We start from the raw sequence: 27,797 nt of genomic DNA on the forward strand, positions 1-27,797 counted from the left end.
AGTTACAAAACAGTCAAACATACATGTGTATTTATCTTCTGTCCAGCAGGACCCACTGTTTGTACATTTTTAACACAAGCAGCTTTGTAAATACATTTTCAACATAAACACCTGTACAAATCAGTTTGATATACAAATGACATATAATTCTTTACAAAACTCCAGCTAGCTATACTGGTATATGTTACACATCCACTGCCTTATTTCTCCTGACATAGCTGACAATACCATAACACTATTGATAATGAGTCAATTTTTTTATTTTTCTTCTTTTCTTTTCTTTTCATTACTGTGGTGTGACTGCACAGTAAGTGAGGGGGGTCTTGGGAATACAGGGGGGCTTGTTGGGTCGGGTCTCCATACAAAAAAGGCTTGCTTTTACTTCTTTCACTTGGATGAAGCTACAACTGGTTGTTTTTATCTGGTTGTAACTTCCTCCAGATGTTACTTGACAATTCATAATAGAACCAGTACAAACATTCTGGTAGGCTCTATAGATGGCAGGTTGTCTTCCTTGCCTTCATGTATATAGAAGACAGCAAAGAGAAATAACTCAAGTGGAGAAGAAAAAAGGTAAGCCTGGTCCAGAAAAATACTACAATTTACAGCTGTATACCGGAGGAGGCTGACTTATTGTTGTACTCTAGGAACTGCTTTATGGCCACAGTGGGAATTGTTACAGTAATTAAAAGTAACATGATATTTGTTATGTTTTGCTAGTGTTTGACTTTTATGTACAATTGTCCTTAACAGAAAGCAACATTTCTTCCTTGTTCTCTTTTGTAATTTCACTTTTTCCATAATTTTTGGTCTTACAGTGAGAGTCACAATCTCAATGATCTCAATGATTGTTAAATTAGTAAAGCATTTGCTGACAAACTTGTTTAAGTGCCATCAGAGTTACCAACCAGGTAAATGTTACATATTAACATTGCACACTGCATATACTGTACATTCTTTTCACTAAGCTTTCAATGGTGGAAAGGAAAAGGAGGTTTTATCATCTATATGGTCATACATAGTGGCCAAGAGTCTAGCAATGGGATGACCACAAGAGGCAATAGCATATAAATCTGTTGGTATTGTTTAGCAGGCCTGAGTTGTTTTTTACTGCTGCAGTATGGGAATTAGCCTGGGAATCAGTTGTTTTTGTTGTTGTGTCTTTCAGCTTTTCCCAGTTAGGGGTCGCTACAGTGGAACTCCAGTCTGCTAATGATTGGCAGTAGATTTTTACGTACCGAGTTGCCAGCTCTGATGCACAACCTTCAACGAAGGTACGCCCATTCATGCATGTCTCCACACAGAAGACACTTTAGTTGAGAATCAAACAGGACAACGTCTTACTGTGAGGCGACAACGCTACCGCCTGTGAATCAGTGGTTTCCGTAATCCCTCCCAATATAAAAGCCATTTAATTAGATTATAATGGCCAGGCATTTGTCCCAGTGTCATGAAACATGATTAAAATAGTTAAATGCAGGATGAAGATGGAAATTGTGGATCAGAATATAGTCAGTTTCTACTTGCATAATATTTTAAGACAAATTATTTAATTTGCTTTTTTCTTCTGGGTTGCCCAGAATAAGAGGAACCTGTGGTGAGCATAGCACAACTATCAGTCTGTAGATTTCCCAGCCAATAAATATTTTGTCATTAAAACCTACTAGGGCCTGCACTGATGGCAACATTAACATTGCTAAAACTGCAGAGGAAGTAGAAAACTATAAAAGCAAGATTACACTGGAACCAGGATGAAAAAGGAACAAATAAGGGCAATACAAACCATATCTAAATCAAAACATTAACTACATTTTGGAGATTAAACATTATGTTAAAACAGAACTGTAACTTAACACATTATTAATAAGCTCAAATCATGCTTATTTTAAGCACAAAAAAAAGTGGCAAACTTTAAAATGCTGTGTATGGGACTGGAGAGTTTTAATTGGTATTAGAGTTTATCTGTACACTGAGGAGAGAAAGCTTCACTGTATAAAAAATTAGCTTTGAGCTCAGTGGGTCTGCCCATCCAAGAAATTAATTTAAAATCTGAACCACAACTTGTCATGAACATCTAAAAGAGTATGCATGACAGTAGCAAAATGTAACTAACCATTTTAAAGGAAGCTAATGGAAAGCTTAAATCTGACTGTAAAATTAACCTGCATTTTAATAAACTACATTTGAATAAATTCATTACAGTGATTTATTTGCATTTAGATTAAGAAAGAAGCCACACTGTTTTTCTTTTGCAATATAATGCATTATTACCTTCGGTGTTTAAAGTGACCATCGCTTTTAATATGAAGTCTGAAAAGTAATTGATTTCACATGTATAATCCCCTTCATCTTCTGGTGAAATGTTGTTAAGTAACAGGGAAGCATTCCCTTTTCCGAGCTCATCCACAGAAAGCCATGCCTTTGTGCTGTTATACAGAATGTTATCCTCAAATCTGGCAACATGATACCCCTGGAATTTCCACTGCACCACAAGATTATTCAAATCCACGCTGTTAGAGTCTGCCATGAAGTGACATGGCAGCAGGACATTTGACCCACGAGTCTCTGTAACTTGGAACCCAGGTACGATTACTACTGGTATGCCATCTGCAACAGGAACAAACAATACTTATGAATAAACAAAATGATGGGTGACACTTTATTAACTATGTCTGATAAGTAGTTTTGTTACTGAAAGCTTCATTGCTGTAAAATATGTTAAGGCTAAAACTTCTTTGCAAGTAGGGCTTTGGTGTGGCACACAGTGCAGCAGAAGAAAAGGGATAATCAGAAAAACATTGGACAAAATTAGTGTTCTGTTAATGTGTGCAAGACGCTTATGGTAAAACCACACAGTTAAGCTTGAAATGGAATGGATAGTAATATTGTATGCCAAGATAAGGCAGTACACTGAGGTGCATTGTGCCAATCTGAGTTTGAGTCTGTTTCTCTGTGTAATCCTTACTAATAAATCTTCTGAAATGATTCCCCCACACACATATCTTCCTATAATACTTCTAAAGCTTTTAACAAAATTACATTACTGAAGGCAGTCATAGTTCAAAAGTGCTGTTCTTAGTTGTGTATGGCTGCTACGAAATTAAAAAAAAAAGCATGTGCCAGAGCTCTATGCATTTCTTCCAGATTCTTGTAAAGAGCCAAAGATGCCAGTGGTGAAATGTGTGGTAAAATGAAGACAACTGTTAATAATGTAGCAGCTTTTGGTGAAAAGGATTGATGGTTAAATCAAAAAGTCCTTGATTCTTACTCTGTATGAAAGGATGATGGCTGTTTTTTTCTGATCAAAGACAGATAGGTAGTTGCTATATTTGCAGCCTAAAAGAGATATTAATTGCCCCAACTGAGAAGGTTATTACCGTGTATTCCTGGGTAAATCTGCAATTACCCATGCATTTATCAAGCCTAGAGTTAGAAATGGCCAGGGTACACTGCATTTGATATCACTGCCTTACCTAGCACCCAGAGCTATTCCTTAATCTGGCACCCCTCAACATCATTGAGGATCAAAACAAAAAAAGTCTGCAGTAGGGTGGCTGGTGCTACTGAAATGCTTCCAGCAAACCAGGTATTGCTTCTACATTCCAGACCCTGCCTCTCCTCAGATGAGGAGCAATATATTTGGAATCTCCAAATACTGAAATGTCGAATTTCAGTATCTCCAGACCAAAGTGTCGAAACTGCAGTTGCGCAAAACTGCAGTATCCCAAAGCTGGAAATGTCAAACCCGTGGTTGTGATGGCGTGTTAGGTTAAGTGTTATTTTTTAAAGGGTTTGTGTGTATGTGAGTGTATTTGGAGTGTGTAGTGATGTGTTTTCTGTGTTTTGGTGGTTAGTCTGACCTTGGAGTTAGTATATATAAGTAGTGGTGGTATAAGGGGGCACAACCCCCCCACATGGGGGGTGCAGGGGGGCTTGCCCTGCTTCTAGCTAGGGTAGGTGTTTGTGGGGGGGGGTTGTGTTTGTGTGTTTTGTTTTAGTTTCTTGTAGTGTCGGGAGGTAAGTGTGCTTGTGTTTGTTTGTGTGGTGTAGTGTTTCACGGTTTTGACTTTCGCGGTTGTGGTGTTTCAGGTTTGTAAGGTTTTGGCTTTATAGTTTCCAGATACTGAAATTCGACATTTCAGTATTTCGAAATTATAAAGTGAATCCATACACACACACAGACACACACACACACACACACACACACACACACACACACACACATATATATATATATATATATATATATATATATAGAGAGAGAGAGAGAGAGAGAGCTCTGTGATGAAGTGGCTGGTGCTTCTGAAAAGCAGGAGCCAAGCAATTCTTGTTTCTGCATCCTATACTCACCCCATGTCATCAGCAGAAGAGCAAATAAAAAAATCTCTTTTCTTTTCTTTCTTTAAACTGTAGCAAATTGCTTGCTACATTTGTAACAGACAGTTGTTAGTTTATACCATGTGTTGAGTGTTACAGTGTTCAAGTCTGACTCTTTAAAGAAAAAGAAAATATGTCTTAAACTGTACCAAACTGCTTGCTGCATTGGTTGCAAGCAGTTGCTACAGTTTAGAAAACACACATAATGCCACAGAGCTCAGTTTTGACTGCAAATGCAGTACTGGCATTTCAGCACTAATATGCACTAAAAGGTGATCAGGATCAGCCAATTGCGCCTCATAAAATATTGCTCTCATGATGCCTGCCCCCTATGCCCCACCCAATCTATGCTACTGTTAGATATGCAGATGGAGTCTCTTCTAAATACAAGGAATGTGCTGGTTTAAGTATATCTCTCATCAGCAGGTGTTTTTACTGTGATGATGGAGGTTAAGGTTTTGGTGTGTATAGTCATAGCACAAGCAGGTCTGTGGAGGTGACATATATATGAAAGAGCAGGGGCTTTTATAGTATGAAAAACCAGGTGAGATCATGCTGTAGAAAGCAAAGTATAATGGGAAGACTTTTAATCTGTCTGGGTAGGTTATGTTGCCTAGTCACTGATCTTCCCTGAACAGCCTGTAGGAGACAGAATATAGTGATAGGGCTTTGAAGCACTCTGCAGAGGACATGTTACTTATGTCATGTATTCTTTTACTGAGGAGCCCCTTTGGACGTTCAATTTTTTGTATGTGCCTGGTTAGGTACATACCAAACGGGGACATTGTACTGAATGATAGGTCTGATGAATGCTGAATACAGTGGAACAATAACCTCCTTGGACCTAAAATCCATATCATTGTCTATAAGTTGCATAACAGTAAATGATTTCCTCACTGCCATAGACACATGATGATAAAAGTCTAGATTACTCTCTATTTGTATCCCCAAATCCCCTGACTACTGCATCAACTTTTAGAGGTATGTTGTCAATGTGATAGTTACCAGGGGTGGCTGTCTTCTCAAAGGATACTATTATGCATTTCTAGGCATTTAGTTTTAATCCATGGCTCTGACACCAGTTATTTGTCTGTTATCCCTTCCTGGAGAACATTAGTGCTGGTGGAGTATTCTACAATTGTTCCTAATTTACAGACACTTGCACATTTGGTAAGCCAAAGGCCCTTGACATTGGCCTTGACATCAGTAAAGTAGATGCAAAAAGGAGCAGTCCCAGGACCGATCTGTGAAGGACTCCACTGGTGACTGGTCTCTTTGGAAAGTGGATTCTCCAATTCTAATTTAATGGGTCCTGTCTGTGAGTCAGCTGGCTATCCACCAAGTGACACAAGGGTTTATACCTAATCTCTTAAGTTTTTCAACAATGCCAGAGTCATTCACTGAGTCAAATGCCTTGGCCAGGTCAGGGTTGGCAGTGTGAAACAATTTGCGCTCATACATTGCTTTGGTGACCTTTTCAAACAAGTCCACCATGTTGAGTAGGCATGGCCTGCTCTTGATGAAAACAAGTTGGGTTGGTTTCAATCTCTAGAGGTACCCTATGTCATTGCTGATCGTTTCCATAATAATTCCTTCAATAGCTTTGCATATGAGACTACTGAGACTTGTGGGTCTGTAGTTTTCAGGGTCTGTAGATGGCCCACCTTTATGCAGAGGAATGACATTTGCTGTCATCCATTCATGTGGCATGCAGCCTGTTTGGTGGCTGCAGTTAAATACTGATTCCAAAGGGCCTGATAGGTCATGTTCCATGTTGTTTAGAAGGTATCCTGGGATTGGCCTTAAAGAAAACATTGAGGACTTGTTTCCTAGTGAGAGTAGGGAGAGTTATATTTGATGGCATTTCCTAAGGGGAGGCTGGAGACAAGAGAGAGGTAAAGATACAACTGAATTTGTCTGCCAGTGGGATTGCTATGTTTTCTGCCTTTTTTAATTTCTCCAAGTCATTTAGGTTTTTAATACTATGATTGGAGTGGACCGCATTCAATTCAAAGTATGATTAAAGTTCATGAAATTAGTATTGTTTCAGTCTCTGCTGTTAGCAAAACTTGCTCTTTGCAGCACCCGCAATGTGCCTAGTAATGACTCCTGCAGTTCTTATGGAGTTACATGTGTTGGTAACATATCTAGATATGATTGTAGATTCTTTTTTATAAGATCCATTGCTCCTAAGACCACTGGAACTGTGTAGGTATCTTTCTTCCACATTGCTCTTGATTCTGCCTGCAAATCCTGATATTTTATGACTTTGTGTCTCTCTGTACGCAAGACACTGTAGACTGGGTGTGGCAAATTTAATGATCAATGTTACTTTTGTCTTCTTTTCATGGACCATTATGTCTACTTTTCTCACATCTATCTTTTGAACTGTTGGTAATGAGTGATCCCATGTGATAATAGACTTCACCATTTTCTGTGATGCCTTGTGGTTCATATTTCCAGTGTTTTTCAGCTACTTCAGTATTATAATGTTTGCACAATCCCCAGTGCAACAGTCTTGCCACATTATTATGCCTTTCAGCATACAGTCCTTCTGCCATTAGTATAGCACAACCAGCAACAAGGTGTGCAACTGTTTTCAATTCTGTTTTACAAAACCTATATTTGTCTGTTTCTCCCACATGTTTAATGGACTTTGTAAACCAACACATACGTAGTCCACTATTTTGGACCACCAATATTAACCTTTTGTCTTTTGGTTTGAATTCACCTCTCCTTAACCATTCCTGCATTTAATCCTGATCAACATGAGGTTGTTCCAGGAGTTTTCTATACTTGCAACTATATTTATGCATTTTACACATTTCTTGCCTTCTCATCTGATCCTTCACCTTATATTTTATCTTTTGTCTTTTGGCACATTCAGTTGCTGCCTGATTTTTATCTACTTCTTGCTTGATTTCCATTCTTGCTTGATGCCAACCTTCTGCTAGACTAAGCAGGGAAGTCATCTTAGATTTATTCTCCTCATGTTTCAAAACTTTCACTATGTTTGGGTCTTGTGAGGTCAGCAGATGGGTCTACTTCAGAAGACTGACAAACCAAAAGCCTGAATCCCAAAAGACTGAAAATTCAAAATACTGAACACATTTTTAACGCAGGGGGCAAGCCCCCCTGCAACTCTCATGTAGGGGGCTGTGTCTTCCACACTCCCTGCTAACTATACCAACTCCAAGATCGCATAACAGTGGAGAAGGGGCAAATTCATCATTCAGTATTTTGAATTTTCAGTCTTTTAGGATTCAGTCTTTTGTTTTTTCAGTCTTCTGAAGTAGACCCTAGCAGATATGTATGCAGTCCTACGATTGCGGATCTATACATATAATCAATTTCAAGGAGGCCCATACCTCCTTTGGAACGCGGAATATATAGTCTTGTTATACATTGATTTTTATAAATCATTTGGTGAGCATGAAACATCCTTCTTGTTTTCCTGTTTAATCTCTCCAACACGTTTTAGGGCCAGTCAGTCACTCCAAAACTGTAAGTTAGGACAGGAAGAGCAAATTGATTTATAGATTGAACTTTGTTCCTAGATGTCAAAACTGTTTTCAGGATTAATGTAAGTCTTCTAAAATATTCCTTACTAAGTTTTATTCACATTTGTTCATGTTTTATTGTTGACCATTCTTCAGTTCTCAAATATTCATACACTCCCTCTTGCTCAAGTTCTTTTATATCACATTCTTGTCCCAAAGTGATGTTTTCTTGGTGCTGGTGTTTCCTGCTTTAAATGTTGCTTTTGTACATTTATCAAGACCAAAACAACATTCTTATTTCATCTGAAAAAGTTTTAACTCCTTGCAGTTGTGCTTTCAGTTCCTCATCTGATGAGCTATGCAGTTTTAAATCATCTACAAAAAGAAGATGAGAAATCTTTACACTTTGTTGCTTTCTGAGAGCCAAATTACAGCCATGACCTAATCTGTTAAACAGACAGTTTAATGGGTTACGGGCAAGACAAAAAAGCAGTGGTGACAGAGAGTCACCTTGGAATATTCCCCTTTGAATTTTTATCCCTAGAATAATAATTTGTCCTTTATCATGGCTTAACTACAAAGTGGTTTGCCACTGTTTCATGGTCGCTGTAATGTAGTTTATCAGTGTAGGTCTTATGCATTTTTAAGCACTCTTTTATCCATGAATGTGGGGTACTGTCAAATGCTTTTTTATAGTCTATCCATGCCATACTTAGATTCTTCCCCTTTTTACAGTTCTCCACTATGACTTTATTTAACAAAAAGCATATCCCTTGTTCAATATGACTTTCTTTTATTACCCTTTGTTCTATTGCCAAAATTGAGTTTTCTTCTAAATGAATATAAACTCTGTCAGCAACAATTCTGGTGTATAGTTTATATGTCGTTGGAAGGCAAGTTATTGGTCTATAGTTTTTAAAGTAGCTTGCAGGTTCGCTCTTAAGTAGGAGAATTATTTTACCTGTTGTTAATCAGGCTGCTGTCTGTTCAGGGTGTGCATATAAATAGTTCTTACTTAAGATTAAATCTTCATGCAAAGATGTTAATACTTTTAGCCAGAAGTTAGGTATTGCATCTGGACCTGGTATTTTCCAGTTAGAGGATTTTTCTTAACTTTGATTCAGTCTCTCTGCCCGTTATTTCATCCCATTTCATGTCCTGAACATTTGAACTTCTTATTCTTTCTTTTACTTCTTCTATCCATTTAGCATCTTTATTATGTTCCACAGGATCTGGCTCAGTATAGGTGGCTCCATTAACAATGAGCTATGCACACAACTGTGTATTTCTTTTGCAGATGTGGAGATAGTTAAAGAATGTCTTATAGTTGTCCTTGGCCTTGGAGGCCAAATTTACCTAAAGTTTGGCTTTAGTAGACTTTATTTGTCCTCTGAGCTATTTGTTTATTTATTTATTTATTTGCAGTTGGTTTGCCAGGATAGTCCATTGGGCCAAATGAACCCATTTTCAATGGAGTCCTGGGGAGAAAAGCTCCAAAACTAAGTAGGTTACAGTAGGTTATTCTTAATAGATATACAAATTATACAATTACACAGAAGTTAATCATACAAGAAAAAACAATTTGCAAATAATACAACATAAACTAGAGTGAGTACAATCTAGTGATGAAATTAATAGGTAATACAGACTAAAGGGAAATTTAGCACAAAAGTACTGAGAAATAACAACATATTTGGAAGCATTTCATGACAATACTGAGGAATAATAACATATTAGGAAGCAATGCACAAAAGTACTGAGAAGTAATAACGTATTAGGGAAGCAATACTTAGGAAGTGTGGCCTACTGTATTCTGTCCGATTATTGTAGGAATAATAATATGTATGAGTTAGGGTGGGTAATAAGGAAAGTTGCAGGAGGAAACAGAGGAAGAAGGAAGATGGAGTTTGCAAGTGTTAGTTATGTGGGGTGGGAGCAAGAGCATTCCCACTGGGATACTAGATGTGAGTGAAGAGATCTTTTAAATATAAAATGGTTGGGGGTGGTGCAAATGGAAGGTGGTAGGGAGTTCCAAAGGTGTGCAAGGCCATAAGACAGAAGATTTTTGCCTGGGGGACGAGTTGGTTTATATACTTCTAATAGATTTTGATTGTTGGACCTTAATACTCTAGCAGGAAGGTGCATTTTAAAGGCTGATGAAAGGGAGGGACAAAGGGAGGGGTTGAAAATGAGATTATGTGCAAGATTTAGTTGAGTATATGTGAGATAACTGGGTAGCTCTAGCCATTTTAGTTTTTGGAGAGGGGAACAGTGGTGGGTGGAGGACTTGTGGTTGGTAGCAAACTTGGCAATTTTGTTGTAGCAAGAGGAAAGTTGTGTTTTTAGAGAGGTCTGTAGATTAGTTAGGAGTGGAGCTCCATAGAGAAGGGAGGGGATAAGAAATGAGGTAAAGAGGGTGATTTTGGTAGCAGGTGTAAGGTAATGATTTTGTCGGTAAAGCATACCTAGTTTTTGATGGGTTTTCTTGATATTTAACTGTAGGTGGGAGTTGAATTTGAGCTGGTTATCAATTTGGACCCCAAGTAACTTGGTCTCGGACACCAGTTCCAGGGGTAGATTATTTTGACTAGAGATGTGGAATGTGTTTATATTGAAAGAAGTTGCCTTAGAGGGGGTGAATAACATTAATTTGGTTTTAGAGGCATTGAGTGCTAGGTGATTCCTTTTCATCCATTGCTCAGTTGTTGTAAAAGCATCTTGAGTCAGTTTTAGGAGTGAGGGGATAGAGGTGGCAGCACAGATAATAGTAGAATCATCGGCATATTGGATGATGTCTGAGAATGGGATAGAGTTGCGGAAATCATTTATAAATATATTGAAGAGAAGGGGACCCAGTATAGAGCCCTGGGGTATCCCAGTAGGAGTATATAGGTTTAGTTTGATAAGAGTGCTTTTATCCTGCCAGGTGCTACACCTCCTGACTTTGCCATGATTTTCTTCCTTATATTATGCACTCTGTTGATACTCTGATTCTACCAGGCTGGCTTGTTTTTTTTTTTTTTTTTGAATTAGTTCTATACTTAATCCTGTTGGGTACAGCTGCTTCTATGCAGCTATTAATATGCTTGTATAAGGCTTCTGTGAACAGTTCTGCATAGACAGCAGTGTTCTCAGAGTTTACAGGGGTTTGAAATTTTGCCAGGTCATCACTTAATAGTAGGAAATTAACCATAGAGTAGTTCCTGAACATTCCAGGGTTAGGGTTCTGGGTTTTATTTGTACTTCAAAGGAGACCATTTTGTGGTCTGACCTTACTAGAGAGGACATTACACTAGGGGGTGCAGCTCACACCTGTATAATGGGAGGACCACATCCAGTATGTTTGTGACCCTGATAGGTGTATTGACAATAAGGTCCATGGAGTATGTGTATGCAAAATCCATGAATTTCTGTGCCTGCACGTTTGGTGTCATATGTGATTCCCAGTAATAGTGGGGGAAATGAAGTTGCCCATGTATATGCTATTGTGTTGGATTGTGAGTATTTTGTGTAAGCTTAAAGAAATGTTATAGATTTCTTAGTATAGAGGGGTACCTGTAGCTTGCAAGGGAGTGGTATGGGATTATGTCTGTGCTGATTTGTACACAGAAAACTTCAAGTGCATTGTCCTCTTTGACCAGTCTTGAGGTGTGGAAGGCATTATAGCCGTGTACTGCCGAGCTGCTTTCTTCTGCTTTAAACCATGTATGGTATGGGAAGGGAACAATCTGATCGAAGTAGTATATATTAATAAAATTGAGTGAAGTCTTTGCATATCTGTTGCTAGTGGTCTAAATTTTTCAGTTAATAGTATGGCAGTTGAAATCCCTCATAAGCAGAATATTTGGCTTAATCATTATATTTTTCAGTCTGACTTAACTTCATGTGGTATATATATATATATATATTGGGGTTGGGAGGGTGGCCTAATGGTTAAGGTGTTTGCCTTGCAAATACAAGGTGCAGGGTTTGAGTCTCACAAGGGATAATTGGCTAGGCTTAAAATGGCTCGCAAGGGCAGTTAGCTTAGTACTAATCTATGAATATATATATATATATTTTTTTTTTTTATATACTATATATATGTGTGTGTGTGTGTGTGTGTGTGTGTGTGTGTGTGTGTGTGTGTGTATATATATATATATATATATATATATATATATATATATATATTTTTTTTTTTTTTATCCCAAAAAGCTTCTGGTGCACATAGGTTCACTGTGCGCCTGGACTGTACCAATGCATAAAACACCAAAACAAAATCCAGCTCTACTGAAGTACATATAGTACTCATAAATGTAATAAAATAAAGTAAAAAGTGCAGGCATTACTTTCAGCAGTATTTATTCAGGCAAATGCCCTTGGCCGACAAACGATCACAGCAACAAGAAACTCCAAACCGGTTTCGCCCCCTGGCATCCTCAGTGGAATAATACAGTCCCTTGTAATACATACATTTATATACCCATTTCTTAAAGACATAGGATAAAGTTATTTTACATTTTTAATATATATTAAATAATACACATTAAATAACTTCCTCTTATTTTCCGGTATCTCCATTATGAGTGGATTTATCCACATATTAAACTCCTAAAGGTCTTATTAAGAAAATTGACAGTCACACTTCCAAAGCACCAAATATATACATTCCTATAAGTGTTCATTCAAACCACCAATGTAATATACTTAAAAAATATTGGTATATTTTGAAAACAGATAAGTTCTTTGATGAGTGTTTTGATGAACATTGTCTTTATGGATACAAACAGGGTAAAAATATTGGAGAATCTTTGTCATGGTTTAAAAAGATGAATATTGGTGACAAATGTGAGTTGAATACAATCAGGGGTAGTAACCCTTAGGGAAATTGCACATATTGTAAGGTTATCTTGAAATCAAAGTCATTTACATCTAGTAATACATCAAAGATTTTTGAGATTAGGAAGCTAATTACATGCTGCAGCGAATGGATAAATTACATGGCTATATGCCAATGTGGTGCCTTTTATGTAGGGCAGACATCACTATCATTTAATAGCAGGGTAGCAGTACATTTAAGTGACATAAAGTGTAAACGCACTAGAAGTGCTCTATTTAAACACAAACGTGAACACACATCTGCTAATTTTGTATTTGTGGGTATAGATTCTTTATGGAGTACTAATCTGTCTGAAGCTGAGAAACACACTTTTTTAGATAAGAAGGAAAGACTTTGGATCATAAATTTGGGAGCACTGTATAAACCTGGTTTGAATGAATACTTATAGGAATGTATATATTTGGTGCTTTGGAAGTGTGACTGTCAATTTTCTTAATAAGACCTTTAGGAGTTTAATATGTGGATAAATCCACTCATAATGGAGATACCGGAAAATAAGGGGGACTTATTTAATGTGACCTCAGCACAAGAAGCTGTAGTAATTGGTTGTTTGGGACCATTTCCAGCTCTTTTGTAGTTCACTGTTTAAAATCTGCCTCTGGGCATTCTTTTCTGGCTATACTGCTCAGACAAGCTCCACGTGGGTTTACAGAGTGGTCCTAGCAGCAGGGAACTCAGAAAAGTGACTACCTTCTGGATTTAAGTATCTTTGCTTTTTTTCACTTGAAATAGCTTCTGTAGCTTACCTTGGACTAGCCTGAACTGTTTTTTAACTGATTGCTGCATTATTTTAAAATCTGCACTTAAAGTTACATTTTAGTCAAATTTGATCGAAAGTTTGCTTGTTTGTTTGTTTAATTTAACTGTGGAGGCTGCCCACTAAAGTGTGCTAGCCTGTGTAACTAATTTATCACGGTTTCTGCATTTTCTGTGTGTTTCTACCAAAAAAAAAAAAAAAAAAACAAAAAAGAAATCCTTGTTTTCCCGCCTTCCTCGACTAGTTTAGAACAGTTTACAGGCATTGCTGTATTCTGGGCTGTGGTGTAGTTCCTGTGTTGTCCATTACCTTACTTGGATAGAAGGAAGTTTCTTTGCTCACCAGTGGGAGTGAGGAGCCTTGAGCAGCCTACCTGTCCTTGGGGGAAGTGACCTCAGCACAAGAAGCTGTAGTAATTGGTTGTTTGGGACCATTTCCAGCTCTTTTGTAGTTCACTGTTTAAAATCCGCCTGGGTGTTTTTTTCTGGCTATACTGCTCAAACAAGCTCCACGTGGGTTTACAGAGTGGTCCTAGCAGCAGGGAACTCAGAAAAGCGACTACCTTCTGGATTTAAGTATCTTTGCTTTTTTTTCACTTGAAATAGCTTCTGTATCTTACCTTGAACTAGCCTGAACTGTTTTTTAACTGATTGCTGCATTATTTTAAAATCTGCACTTAAAGTTACATTTTAGTCGAATTTGATCGAAAATTTGCTTGTTTGTTTGTTTAATTTAACTGTGGAGGCTGCCCACTAAAGTGTGCTAGCCTGTGTAACTAATTTATCACTGTTTCTGCATTTTCTGTGTGTTTCTACCAAAAAAACAAAAAAATAATCCTTGTTTTCCCGCCTTCCTCGACTAGTTTAGACCAGTTTATAGGCATTGCTGTATTCTGGGCTGTGGTGTAGTTCCTGTGTTGTCCATTACCTTACTTGGATAGAAGGGAGTTTCTTTGCTCACCAGTGGGAGTGGGGAGCCTTGAGCAGCCTACCTGTCCTTGGGGGAAGTGACCTCAGCACAAGAAGCTGTAGTAATTGGTTGTCTGGGACCATTTCCAGCTCTTTTGTAGTTCACTGTTTAAAATCCACGTTTGCACGGCTTTGGGTGGTCGTACGCATAGCGCAGCGCCAGTTAAATAAGGTTAAACTTTTTCTGGCTCCGCCAAGTCTGTTCTTCAAATTTTCCCTTAAGGAAGCTCTACTCTTAGTATAACCAGACTACTCACTGTATTATAAGCCTAGCACTTGTTCTCAATACTTTTCTACTAAGTAAGCACTCTCGTACTAAGTAAAGCACTACATCTACTTACCACCCCTGTGAATACCCACTTCCCTTAAAGGTATACCACTCCCTTATACTGTTCTAGCATGTCGAGTGGTAGATTACTGGCGTCGTCTCCAGTTCAGCTGGTCAATCTGGGCATCTTGAGACAATGCTACAATTGTCTCATGTACACAGACAAGCCTCTCCTCCTCCCAACAAACACAAATACATGCGAGAGATGCAACTATATAGCCAAACTGGAGGCTGAACTCTCTCATCTCAGGGCTGGCATGACCAGACAGGAGGAGATGGCAACCACACACACAACAGTCCCAGTCCCACATAGACCTACCACAACTGTAAACCAAACACATAAAAACACAAAGACATACTCGGAGGCTCTAATAAAAACTTACCAAAACAACAGAGGCTCCCAAAGCAGACATCCAAAAATCCACCACCTCAAAACAAAACACATGCAACACATACTTCAATAAATCAGTGTGTCGACCAATCGCAGCCCTTAAGGCCAAACACCTTGCCTGATACACTAGTAATAGGTGACTCCATAGTCAGACACACTGATGTCCCACTGACTTGGCTGAACAAGGAGAAGGTGACTGTGAGCTGTCTATCGGGAGCTAGGATCCGCCACATAACACACGCACTCAGGTCACTCCAAAGCAAGTACAAATATGACTCCGTCATTGTCCATGCTGGTGTGAATGACCTGAGACGTACCTCCCTGGACTACATGAAAAGAGACATAGAGGAGCTCTCCGATTATGTAGCCCAGGCTGGTATGATCCTGACCCTGAGCAGCATCTTGCCCTCACCAAGAATGATACCACAATACAAAGACAAGATGATCAGCTTTAACAATTGGCTCAAGTACTGGTGTCATTCTAAGGGGATAAAATGTCTGTCTGCCTGGGATGATATGTTGGACAAGCCACGCTGCTTCGCAAGGGATGGCTTACACCTGTCACCACTGGGCTTCCGGATATTGGCTAAGGCTCTTGCCACCCCCATAGTGCCTTTTTTAGGCAAGGCTCAAAAGACAAACCCACCTCCTTAGAAAACAAAAATGGAAAAAAACTAAGGGTAATGCTGCTCAATGCCAGAAGTCTAAATCTCAAGATGCAGGCACTTGATGCACTCCTCAGCATGGAGAACATCGACATCTGTGCAATAACTGAAACCTGGTTCAAGGCTCCTGAGAGCACCCCAGCACTACCAGGCTATACCTCGTATCATGCCTTTTGGCCCCAAAACCCGGGCCGAACCACAAAGGGAGGGGGAGTGTCCATATTCATAAAGGACACCCACACCTCCAGGTTAGTAGCAACACATGAAGCATCAGAGACCATACAGGTACAACTAACCATAGGCAAAACTGCTATACAACTGGTGGCATGTTACAGACCACCCTCCCAATCTCAAAAACCCCACTCAGCCTTCCTGAAGACATTGGAGGATATGAATGTATCACAAAATACCATCATACTGGGAGACTTCAACTACCCAAACATAGATTGGGTACATTATTCTAGCCCTAATACCATAGCCCAAAGGTTCCTGGAATTCATAAATTCAAATGCACTGAAACAACTAGTCACCTCTCCCACTAGGGGAGATAATATACTAGACCTGATCATCACAAACATGGGGACAAAATGCTCCATACCGGAAGTATACCCCTCACTAGTGAGATCTGACCACAAACTAATCACCCTGGATATTCATATCCCACCTCCACCCCCAGCACAAAAGACCACAGTGAAAAACTTCTCAAAAGCAGACTTCACTCTTCTTAAGACTGAGATGGTATCCTTTAAGCCCACTGTGCCAGTGGATACCACATCCCACAATGCCGAATCCTTCACAGATGCTTTTTATGGACATCTCCAAGAATGCATGGATCATGCAATCCCAAACAAATCCAAGTCCCTCTCCACCAAATGTAAGCATCCTGTCTGGTGGACCTCAGCCATAGGCAAATTGTATAACAAAAGAAGGAAGCTACTGCACGTCAGAGCGAAATCCCATGAAGGGAAGACATCTCTGATCAACATTAGCAGAAAACTACGTTCTCTCATAAAAACATCCAAGGCAAACTTTGAGAGAAAAATCACTAAGGACACTAAAGATAACCACAAAGCCTTCTTCAGCTATGTTAGAAACCTGGGCGGAAACCCTCAGATATGCTCAGAGTTGGTTCACAACAACAAAAAATACACTGAACCCACAGATATTGCTAACATTCTGGCTGACAGGTTCAGTGCAAATTTCTCACCTCCTTCACCCCCAAAAGAAGAAATAGTTATCCCAGCTGAATGTAATCTCCCTGTCATCTCAGATGTCCAAGTGAGAACCGCCTTAAACAAAGCAAAAAACACAGCATCAATGGGACCTGACGGTATCCCGGGGTGCGTGTTACGTGAACTCCAAGAGGAGCTAAACCCACACATAAAAATGTTATTTAACCTTAGCCTTACTTCGGGATATGTACCTGAACACTGGCGTACAGCAACAGTGGTCCCACTCCACAAGGGGGGTGCCTCTACAGACCCTGGAAACTACCGCCCCATAAGCTTGACTAGCCTGGTCTGCAAAGCTAAGGAAAGAATCATTATGGAACTCATAAACGGAGACATAGGGAACCTACAGAGGCTTGACCCCACCCAGTTCGGCTTTGTAAAGGGCAGATCCTGCCTTTTAAACCTGGTTGACTTTTTTAAAACAGTCACTAGAGCCATTGATGAGGGCAAAGCAGTCTATACAGCATACCTGGACTTGGCTAAGGCCTTCGACACAATACCCCACTCAGGCATCATAGATAAGCTAAACAGCTTAAAAGTAAACCCTTGTGTCACTAGATGGGTTGCAAACTGGCTAAAGGACAGAACCCATAAAGTTAAAATCGCTGGAGCAATGTCAGACTCAAAGCCAGTCACAAGTGGTGTCCCACAGGGATTTGTCCTGGGACCCCTCTTGTTCGGCATTTATTTCTCAGATGTTAAAGCAAACATGGGAGGGCTGTGGCTGACAAAGTTCACAGATGACTGCAAACTAGGTGCCATAGTCGATACACCAGCAGATACACACATCCTACAAAAAGGCCTCACTGAAACGGACAACTGGTGCCATAGTCACGGCCTTAAACTAAATGCCAAAAAATGTATAGTCATCCCTTTGGAAAAACAAAGTACCCACAAATTATCACATAGACAGCAACCCACTGAGTATGGAAAAAGTAATCAGAGACCTAGGGACCCAAGTAGACAGCGACCTCTCATTTGACACCCACGTTGCCAAAGTGGTTAGAAAAACATTCTACCTTGCACACCTCATCATGAAGGGTTTCACATCCAGATCCAAGGATGTCATTGTACCCTATATTCCTCCCTCATCAGACCCATGATTGAGTACAATGCCCCATTTGGTATGTACCTCACCCGGCACTTGCAACAGCTGGAGAGACCACAAAAGTACCTCACCAAAAGGATCAAGGATCTCCAACATATGCCTTATTCTGCCAGACTAAAGAAACTTCAGCTCTATTCAGTAGCATACCGCCTGCTCAGAGGTGATCTCTGCCTGACATACAAGGCCATGTCCAATCAGGATCTGATGGACATGCTCCACCTCAAAAAATCCAAATCCATCAGGACCACAAGAGCTAAAGACTTAAACCTCGGCACAAGTATGAATAGGACATGCTGGAGGGATAGATTCATAACCCAAAGGCTTCCCATGCTTTGGAACAGGATCCCAGTTCGTATTAGGCAGAGCCCCTCACTGACTCTCTTCAAGAGAAATCTTGATGAGTGGATGGGAGATCGTAAGTTTACCCCAGGGGTCACATCTGTGTCACTGCTAGACAGGGGCACAGTAAACTAATTCTATTATATAAGGGGACCTTCACTGTGTCACTACTAGACAGAGGCACAGTATTCTAGATTTATTCTGTACATTTTTGTACCATTTCATGGGGTGGCAAAAGCCACATCACTATGGCTAGGCTTACAAATGCCCCAGGGCAGATAGCCTAGTACTATAATATGAAACTATGAAACTATTATTTAATATATATTAAAAATGTAAAATAACTTTATCCAATGTCTTTAAGAAATGGGTATATAAATATGTGTATTACAAGGGACTGTATTATTCCACTGAGGATGCCAGGGGGTGAAACCAGTTTGGAGTTTCTTGTTGCTGTGACTGTTTGTCGGCCAAGGGCATTTGCCTGAATAAATACTGCTGAAAGTAATACCTAGACTTTTTACTTTATTTTATTACATTTAGGTTCATAGGTAGGTACTAAACTATAAGCCCTAGGGCCTATATAAGCCTAGTGAAAACGGTACCCTGGCTTTCGCCACCCAAGAAAATTATTTTCCTGTGCCCCTGTTGAGCAGAGCCACAGAAGTGATCCCCAGGGTGAATTTCCTATCTCCCATCCAATCATTAAGATTTTTCTTGAAGAGTGCTAATGAGCAGCTTTGTTTGATATAGATAGGTAGTTTGTTCCAGAGTATGTGAAGTCTCTGGGACAGGAATCTATCCCTCAATCATGTTCTGTTTATTGTGGTGACAAGGTTTAGGTCCCTAGAGAATGTAGCTCAGCGGGACTGGGATTTCTTTAGGTGGAGCATGTCCAACAGCTCTGGGTTTGACATAGCTTTGTATGTTAGGCAGAGATCGCCTCTGAGTAGACGATATGCGATGGAGTAAAGCTGGAGTTTTTTGAGGCGGTCTGCATAGGGCATCTGTTTGAGGTCGGTAATCCTCTTTGTGAGGTATTTCTGCAGCCTTTCCAGTTGTTGTAGATGTCTTGTGAGGTACATACCAAATTGTACTCTATAATGGGTCTAATGAGTGATGAGTAGAGGGGAACAATGACCTCTTTTTTCCTGGATGAGAAACCTTTTGTAATGAGGTGTGCCCTGTAGAAGGATTTCCTGTCTACTGTGGTGATGTGATTATCAAAGGAGAGACTACTGTCCACCTGTGTCCCAAGGTCTCTTATCACACGTTCAGTGTTAGGTAGACTACCGCCTATGTGGTAGTTCATGGGTACAGAGTTTTTACCAAAAGGGATGACAATGCACTTTTTGGCATTGAGCTTGAGGCCATGGCGTTTTGTAGTATGTCCACATCATTAGGAGTTTTGATTATGGCTCCTAGTTTGCAGTCACCTGCAAACTTTGTTAGCCAAAGACCTTCTGTGTTAGCCTGCACTTCAGAGAAGTAGATACCAAACAGGAGAGGACCCAGAACTGATCCCTGTGGTACTCCACTTGTCACTGATCTGAAGTTGGATTTAGAATCTGCTACTTTCACAGTGTGGGTTCTGTCAGTGAACCAGTTGGCAACACATCTTATAACATAGGGAGTTATACCTAGTTTAGTGAGTTTATCTATAATTCCAGAGTGGGGGATGGTGTCAAAAGCCTTGGCGAGATCTAGATAGGCTGCGTGAATTACCTTATCCTCATCTACTGCTTTGGTGACTGCATTAGAGAAGTCTATCAGGTTTAGGAGACATGATCTGCCTTTTACAAACCCGAACTGGGTAGTGTCCAGAGTTTGGAGATTACCAATGTCATTGTTTATAAGTTCCATGATGATATGTTCCATAGCCTTGCAGACCAGGCTCGTCAGGCTAATGGGGCGGTAGTTCCCGGGGTATGTGATAGCTCCCCTTTGTGAAGTGGGATAACCGTTGCTGTGCACCATTCAGTGGGCACAAAGCCTGAGGTGAGGCTATGATTGAACATGGTGCTTAGGTGGGGTGTCAGTTCATTCTGTAGTTCATGTAGAACGCATCCTGGGATGTTGTCAGGTCCCATGTATGCTGTGTTCTTGGCTTTGGAGAATGTGGTTTTTACCTGTACAGCCATGATTACAGAAACGTCGCATCCTTCCGGTATAGAGATGGGCCCTTTAGGGGGTGAGAGAGGGGTAAAGTTAGCACTGAACCTATCTGCCAGGATGTTGGCAATATCAGTTGGTTCTGTATATTTAGTGCCATTGTGCTGCAATGCAGAACAGATCTGAGTGTTGCCATTGAGATTCTTGACATAGCTATAGAATGCTTTGTGGGTGTCTTTAGAATCAGTGGCTATTTTGTTTTCATAACTAGCTTTGGAGGATTTTATGAGGAATCTCAGCTTCTTACTGAGGCTGACCAGGGAGTTCCTCCAATCATGGAATTTTACTCTTTTTTGCAATAGTTTCTTTCTTCTGTTGTAGAGTTTGTTTATGGCAGGGCACCACCAGATTGGCTTCCTTTTTTTGGAGGATAGCATCTTGGTTCTGTTAGGGATTGCACAATCCATGCAATCGTATAAGTCCTTACAAAGTGCATATGTATAGGATTCAGCAGTCGTACCTCTATTATCCATCAGCATGGGTGTCATGAAGTTTGCCACTTCTGTCTTAAGAAGTGTGAAGTTGGCTTTGGAGAAATTTTTTATGGTGGTTTCCCTAATGGGGGGTGGGATGTGGATGTCTAGGGTGATTAGCTTGTGGTCAGATCTGACCAACGAGACATTGACCTCTGGTGTGGAACACCGGTTGCCCATGTTGGTCATGACCAGGTCTAGGATATTGCTGCCCCTGGGTGGGTGTGGATAAGTTGATCCAAGGTGTTGGAATTTATGAATTCCAGAAAACATTGAGCACAAGAGTAGTTTCACCAGTTAATGGTGGGGTAGTTGAAATTGCCCATTATTAAGGAGTTAGTTTGTACCCTAATATTTTCCAGTGTATCAAGAAATGAGGATTGGGAATCTTGGGGCATGGTGGGAGATCTGTAGCAAGCTACAATTTGGACTGCGGTCTTGCCCAGAGTTAGTTGCACTTGTATAATCTAGGCTGCATTATGCTGAGCAATTAGCCTGGAGTTGTGGATATCCTTAATGAGTATGGGCATGCCTCCGCCTTTAGTGTTTCAGTCCAGGTTAGATGGCCGAAAGGTGTGGTATGAATTATAGCCTGGTAATGCAGGGGTGCTCTCTGGAGCCTTGAACCAGGTCTCTGTTACTGCACAGATGTCGATGTTCTCCATTTTAAGGAGTGCCTCGAGTGAGTGCATTTTGAGGTTTAGACTTCTAGCATTGAGTAGCATTACCCTCAGATTTTGCTTGCTTGTACCTGTTACGGTGGTGAATTTGTCATTTGAACCTTGCCTAAAAAAGGCACTGTAGGTGTGGCAAGAGCCTTAGCCAGTATCCAAAATCCCAAGGGCAACAGGTGCAGACCATCTCTGGCAAAGCATCATGGTTTGTCGATCATGTCATCCCCGGCAGACAGATACTGGATCCCCTTAGAATGACATCAGAAGCTTAACCAATTGTTGAAATCAGTCATCTTATCCTTGTACTGTGGTATCATTCTGGGGATGGCAGGATGCTACTCAAGGCTAGGGTCATACCTTCCTGGGCTACAAGATCGGACAGCTCCTCCATGTCACTTTTCATGTAGTCCAGGGAGGTACGTCTCAGGTCATTCACACCAACATGGACAATGACAGTGTCATATTTGTACTTGTTGTGGAGTGACCTGAGTGCATGCATTATGTGGCAGATCCTGGCACCTGACAGGCAGCTGACAGTAATTTTCTCCTTGTTTAGCCTGGTGAGTGGAACATCAGTGTGCCTGACTATAGAGTCACCTAAGACTAGTGTGTTGGGTACGTTGTTATGCTTTATGGGCTGTGGTTAAGTGGCATACTGAGTTTTTGGGCTATGTGTCATTTGGGTTGTGTTGGGGTGGAGGTTGCTTGCGTTTCTGCTTTGGAGGTCCCTGTTGCTTAGGTAGATTTTTATTGAGAGCCTCTGTGAATGTAGGTGTGTGTTTTGTGTTTCTATGTGTGTGTTTTGGTGGTGTAGGTTTTGAGGGACTATGTGATGAGTGTGGTGTGGTGCAAGTGTTTACCTTCTCCTCTTGACTGTCTAGTCGAGTCTTGGGTGAAGAGAGCTTTGCTTCCAGTTTGGCTATATAAGTGCATCTCTCACAGGTTGTAGTGTTGGGTGGTAGGAGGACAGGGTTATCTGTGTACATGAGGCAATTGCTGCATTGCCTCAAGATGCCCAGATTCATCAGGTAGACAGGAGAAAACACTGGGAGCTGACCCTTAGACATGCCTGGATGGGTGTTTATTTATTAAGTACTGAAAACTGTTTTCCTCTAGACAATTGAAAGTTGAGTGCTGTAGTAATTTGTAGCTTATTTAGTGTTACAATGAGTTCTGAACAAGTGCTGAGCTCAAAGAAACAGATTTGAGTGCTGAAACTAAAAAACTGGCTAATTCTAAGAAACAAAATGAAGCTAGAAGGCTTCCCTCCAACACAGAAAGGCTTGGGGGCCCAGAAGCTTACAAACAGTCCTGGATACAGCAAATCTGTATCTGGACTAGACGACCTACAGGAAAGGCAGGAAACAAGCCTTTGATTTTTTTTTTTTTTTTTTTTTTTTTTTTTGTAAAGTGGAAAGAAGAAAGGAGGAGCAGAAACTAAGTGGGTTGGTCTTCTCAAATTTTCTCCCTGGATTAGGTAGAATGAGGTAATGACACTAGACTGGGAGGATTGTCCCAGATCAAATTTACAGTAGGGGCGGGCAACTGCAAAGCCACGAAGTATAAAAACAGGATACCAATAGGGAGGCAGGGTAGGAAACCATAATCAGAACAAGCAAACCGAACCAGATGCTCAACAATTGTAGAAAATTTTGAGTTAATACCTCACGCATAGTGAAACTAGCTAGAAAAGTATTTGCAGACACTAAAAGTGCTATAAATAACTCGTAAAAATAAGCAAAAAAAAGGATACTTAATGTTATATATCACAGATCAGCTTGCTCAGTGCCTTTCCTCTGATTAGCTCAGTGTGAAATATGTGAAATTTATATGTAATATATGTATTTCAGTATTGCCGGACTTTTGTTTTGGTGTTTTTATATATATATATATATACATATAAATATATATATATATATATATATATATATATATATATATATATATGTATATATATATATATATATATATATATATATATATATATATATACATATGTCTATATATATATATATATATATATATATATATGTATGTATACACACACACACACACACACACACACACACACACACACACACACACAGGTAGAGGATATAAAACAGGTTGTAAAATTTCAGTTGAATGATTATTTTGAAAAGTAATATTAAGACCCAGTAAGCTCCATAGTAGTATCATGAAACCATAAATTCAGCAAGCTTTACAATGAAAGTTAGAGAAATTTGACCACTATTAATAAGGGTAATTTCTGGAATGATATAGCCCTTGTCACTGAAATAATAAACAACTGAGGGGCTTTATAAAATCCAGCAAAGCCAAGTTTGAGGGCTAAAATAACAAAAGAAAATCACAATGCCAGTTTTAGTTATGTTCGTAATCTCAAAAGCACAATGCAAGAATACACTGAGCTGATTGTGAACACTGTTACTTAAACTGAGACCGAAGATATAGCTAACATACAGGTCAATAAATTCAGCTCTAGCTTCACCCCCCACCTCCCCTCCATCTGTCTGTCAAGATATACCTAAACTGACTCGGCTCCAGATATCACATAAGACCAAGTCCTAAAAGCTCATTCAAAAACTAAAACTACTCTATTGATGGATCCTAACAATATCTCTGAATGCATTATAAATAGCATGAAGCATGATTTAACCACCCACTAACAATGCTGCTCAACCTCAGCCTCCATACAGATTTTGTACCAAGCAAATAGAGAGCAGCTAGACTCATACTCTTGCATAAGGGAGGACCTTCCACAGACCCAGGCAGTTACAGATCCATAAGTCTGACCAGCCTCATATGGAAAGCCATGGAAAGACTTATCATAGAATTAATCAATGAGGACACTGGGAACCTCCAAACACTCTCAATCTCAGTTTGGATTCATCAAGGGCAGGTCATGCTTCCTTCACCTGGTGGACTTGTTTGAAAAGGTCACCAAAGCAATTGAGAAGATAAAACAGTACATACCGCTGGCCAAGACATTTGACACAATCCCCCCTCAGGCATAGTAGGAAAGCTACATAAATTGGGAATACATGTGTACATCACTGGCTGGATTGACAACTGGCTTACAGATAGGATGCAAGAGATCAAAATAAGGGAAGTTACCTCCACAAAGAAACCAGTAACTATAGTGGAGGCCCCAGGATTCAGTGCTGGTACCTCTCCTGTTTGGCATCTACTTCTGTGATGTAAAAGCCAATACCAATGAGTTCTGGCTTAATAAATTTCCTGATGACTGCAAGTTAGGAGCAGTTACTGAATCCCCCAATGACTTAACCATCCTGCAGGAAGGTCTAGTCCAAAGAAATAACTTATGCCAGAATCATGTACTGAAACTAAGTGCCAAAAAACTGCATTATTGTATTTGTTGGGAAGTTTCCTACCCCACAGAACTACCACATTTACAATATACCCTGAGAGTTGACCCATTTTGATTTGGGAGCCTGTGTGGACACCGACCTAACCTCCGACCAACATGTGTCTGCTTACATAAGAAAGTCCTTCTATACTGCGCAGCTTATAAACAATAGGATTATGACCAGATCTAGAGATGTCATTATCATCCTTTACCCAACCTTCATTAGGCCAGTCATTGAGTATAATGCCCCCTTTGGCATCTATCCCTCTAGACACGTGCATCAACTGGAGCACCCACAGAGATACCTTACTAACAGGATACAAGGCCTAAACAATATGCCCTATATGTATCACCTCAAAGACCTGTCAATATTCTCTGTGTCCTGTAGACTGCTAAGAGGTAACCTGTGTCTGGCATATAAGGCATCCTCATACCCAGTACTGCTGGACCTACTACACATCAACAAGTCAAATGGCATTGAAAATATTCAGTCCAGGGACCTAAACCTTTTCTGCAAAATCAACAGAGTGGTTTGAAACAGACAAAAAAATCTTGCAGAAGATACAATTGCTCTGGAGCGGACCCCTCTATCCATATAAAACTTATCCCTGAAAATATTTAAGTGCAACTTGCATCTGTGGATGGGTAATAGAAAATTTATTCCAGGATTATCCCTTGTACTACTACTACTATTGGACAGAAGCCATTCCTAAATGCTTTAATCCCACACATATGTCCTGTCAGATTGTCCATGCCATGATCCCAGTTATTCTCTCTAGGAGTAATACATAATTATCAATTATGGGATCAGTATGGTTAATCTAACACCAAATGGGATAAGGTAATTCAAGCACCAAATGGAAAACTGGTTACACTTAAAAAGGCCTACAAAGGCAGTTAGTGTAGTACCTGAATCCGAACCTATCTAAGCAGAGTTTCAGTGAATAGTAAAATACCAGGTATTTGGGAAGGTTTGAGTTGTTTGAAGATGTGACTTAGGTTTATATTCTCTTCCTGCAGTGATCATTAGTTTTTACACAGAAGTTATTTTGCAAATATATTTCTTACTTTTGTTAAAGTAACTCCAGTGTATATTGGTTCTTTTTCCTGAAGCTGAGTGTTTCTGCATACTTCACACAGCACAGTTGTACTACAGATACCCTATGCATGTGCTTACTACCCTTTGTTTTATTTTAGTAATTTTGTTTTGAAACTGTAATAATAAAAACACTCCAAAACAAAGTTAAAGTATATAAAATAGACAATGTAATACTAACAGTAGGTGTAATGATGAATATTGTTAGTGCATATGCTCTGCAAGTTTGGTATACGATGGATGAGAAAGAAACATTTTGAAGTGAGTTGGATGAAGTGGTGGTGAGTGTACCTAAGGGTGAGAGACTGGTGATTGGAATGGATTTCAGTGGGCAACAGAGGGGATAAGGAAGTGATGGGTAGGTGTGGTGTTAAGGAGAGGAATGCTGAAGGTCAAATGGTAGTGGACTTTTTGAAAAGGATGGACATGGCTGTGGTGAATATGTATTTTAAGAAGAGGGAGGAGCAAAAGGTGATGTACAAGAGGGAAGGAAGATGCACACAGGTGGATTATATCCTATGCATGAGGGCCAGTCTGAAGGACATTGGAGAATGTAAAGTGGTGGCAGGGGAAAATGTAGTTAGGCAGCATAGAATGGTGGTCTGTAGGATGGCATTGGTGATCAAGAAGATGAGGAGGAGTGTGAGGGCAGTGCCAAGGATCAAATGGTGGAAGTTGAAAAAGGGTGATTGTGAGGTGGAATTCAGGGAAGAGTTAAGACAGACACTGGGGGCAGTGAAGAGTTCCCGAATAGCTGGGTAACTACAGCAGAACTGGTAAGGGAGACAGCTAGAAAGGTGCTTGGTGTGACATCTGGACAGAGGAAGGAGGACAATGAGACCTGGTGGTGGAATGAGGAAGTACAGGAGAGTATACAGTAAAAGAGGTTGGCAAAGTAGAAGTGGGATAGTCAGAGTGATGAAGAAAGTAGAGAGAAATAGAAGGAGATGAGGTGCATGGCAGAGAGAGTTGGCGAAGGCTAAGGATAAGGTGTATGGAGAGCTGTATGAAAGGTTGGACACTAAGGAGGGAGAAAAGGACCTGAATCAATTGGCTAGACAGAGGGACTGAGCTGCGAAAGATGTGCAGCAGGTAAGGGTGATAAAGGATAATGAGGGGAACACACTCACAAGTGAGGAGAGTATGTTGACCAGATGGACAGAGTACTTTGAGGGGCTGGTGAATGAAGAGAATGAAAGAGAGAAGGTTGGATGATGTGGGGATAGTGAATCAGGAAGTGCAATGGATTAGCAAGGAGGAAGTAAGGACAGCTATGAAGAGGATGAAGAATGGAAAAGCTGTTGGTCCAGATGATATACCTGTGGAAGCATGGAGGTGTTTAGGAGAAATGGCAGTGGAGTTTTTAACCAGATTGTTTAATGAAATCTTGGAAAGTGAAAGGATGCCTGAGGAGTGTAGAAAAAGTGTTTTGGTACCAGCCTTTAAGAATAAGGGTGATGTGCAGAGC

General features: G+C 40.2%; 1 protein-coding gene across 4 annotated transcripts in view; it reads right to left on the bottom strand.

Annotated features, from left to right (window-relative positions):
- LOC122806592 (basement membrane-specific heparan sulfate proteoglycan core protein-like) overlaps positions 1-27,797 on the bottom strand; it is a 1,657,353-nt gene that overhangs the window by 442,127 nt on the left and 1,187,429 nt on the right. For all 4 annotated transcript variants that reach the window (XM_044077142.1, XM_044077143.1, XM_044077144.1 and 1 more), the window contains one exon: positions 2,272-2,607. In XM_044077142.1, the coding sequence (XP_043933077.1) occupies positions 2,272-2,607 (336 nt within the window). The remainder of the gene's footprint in view (positions 1-2,271; positions 2,608-27,797) is intronic.

This window comes from Protopterus annectens, chromosome 7.part0 (assembly GCF_019279795.1).
Source record: "Protopterus annectens isolate FY-2018-M chromosome 7.part0, PAN1.0, whole genome shotgun sequence".
Classification (NCBI taxonomy): domain Eukaryota; kingdom Metazoa; phylum Chordata; order Ceratodontiformes; family Protopteridae; genus Protopterus; species Protopterus annectens.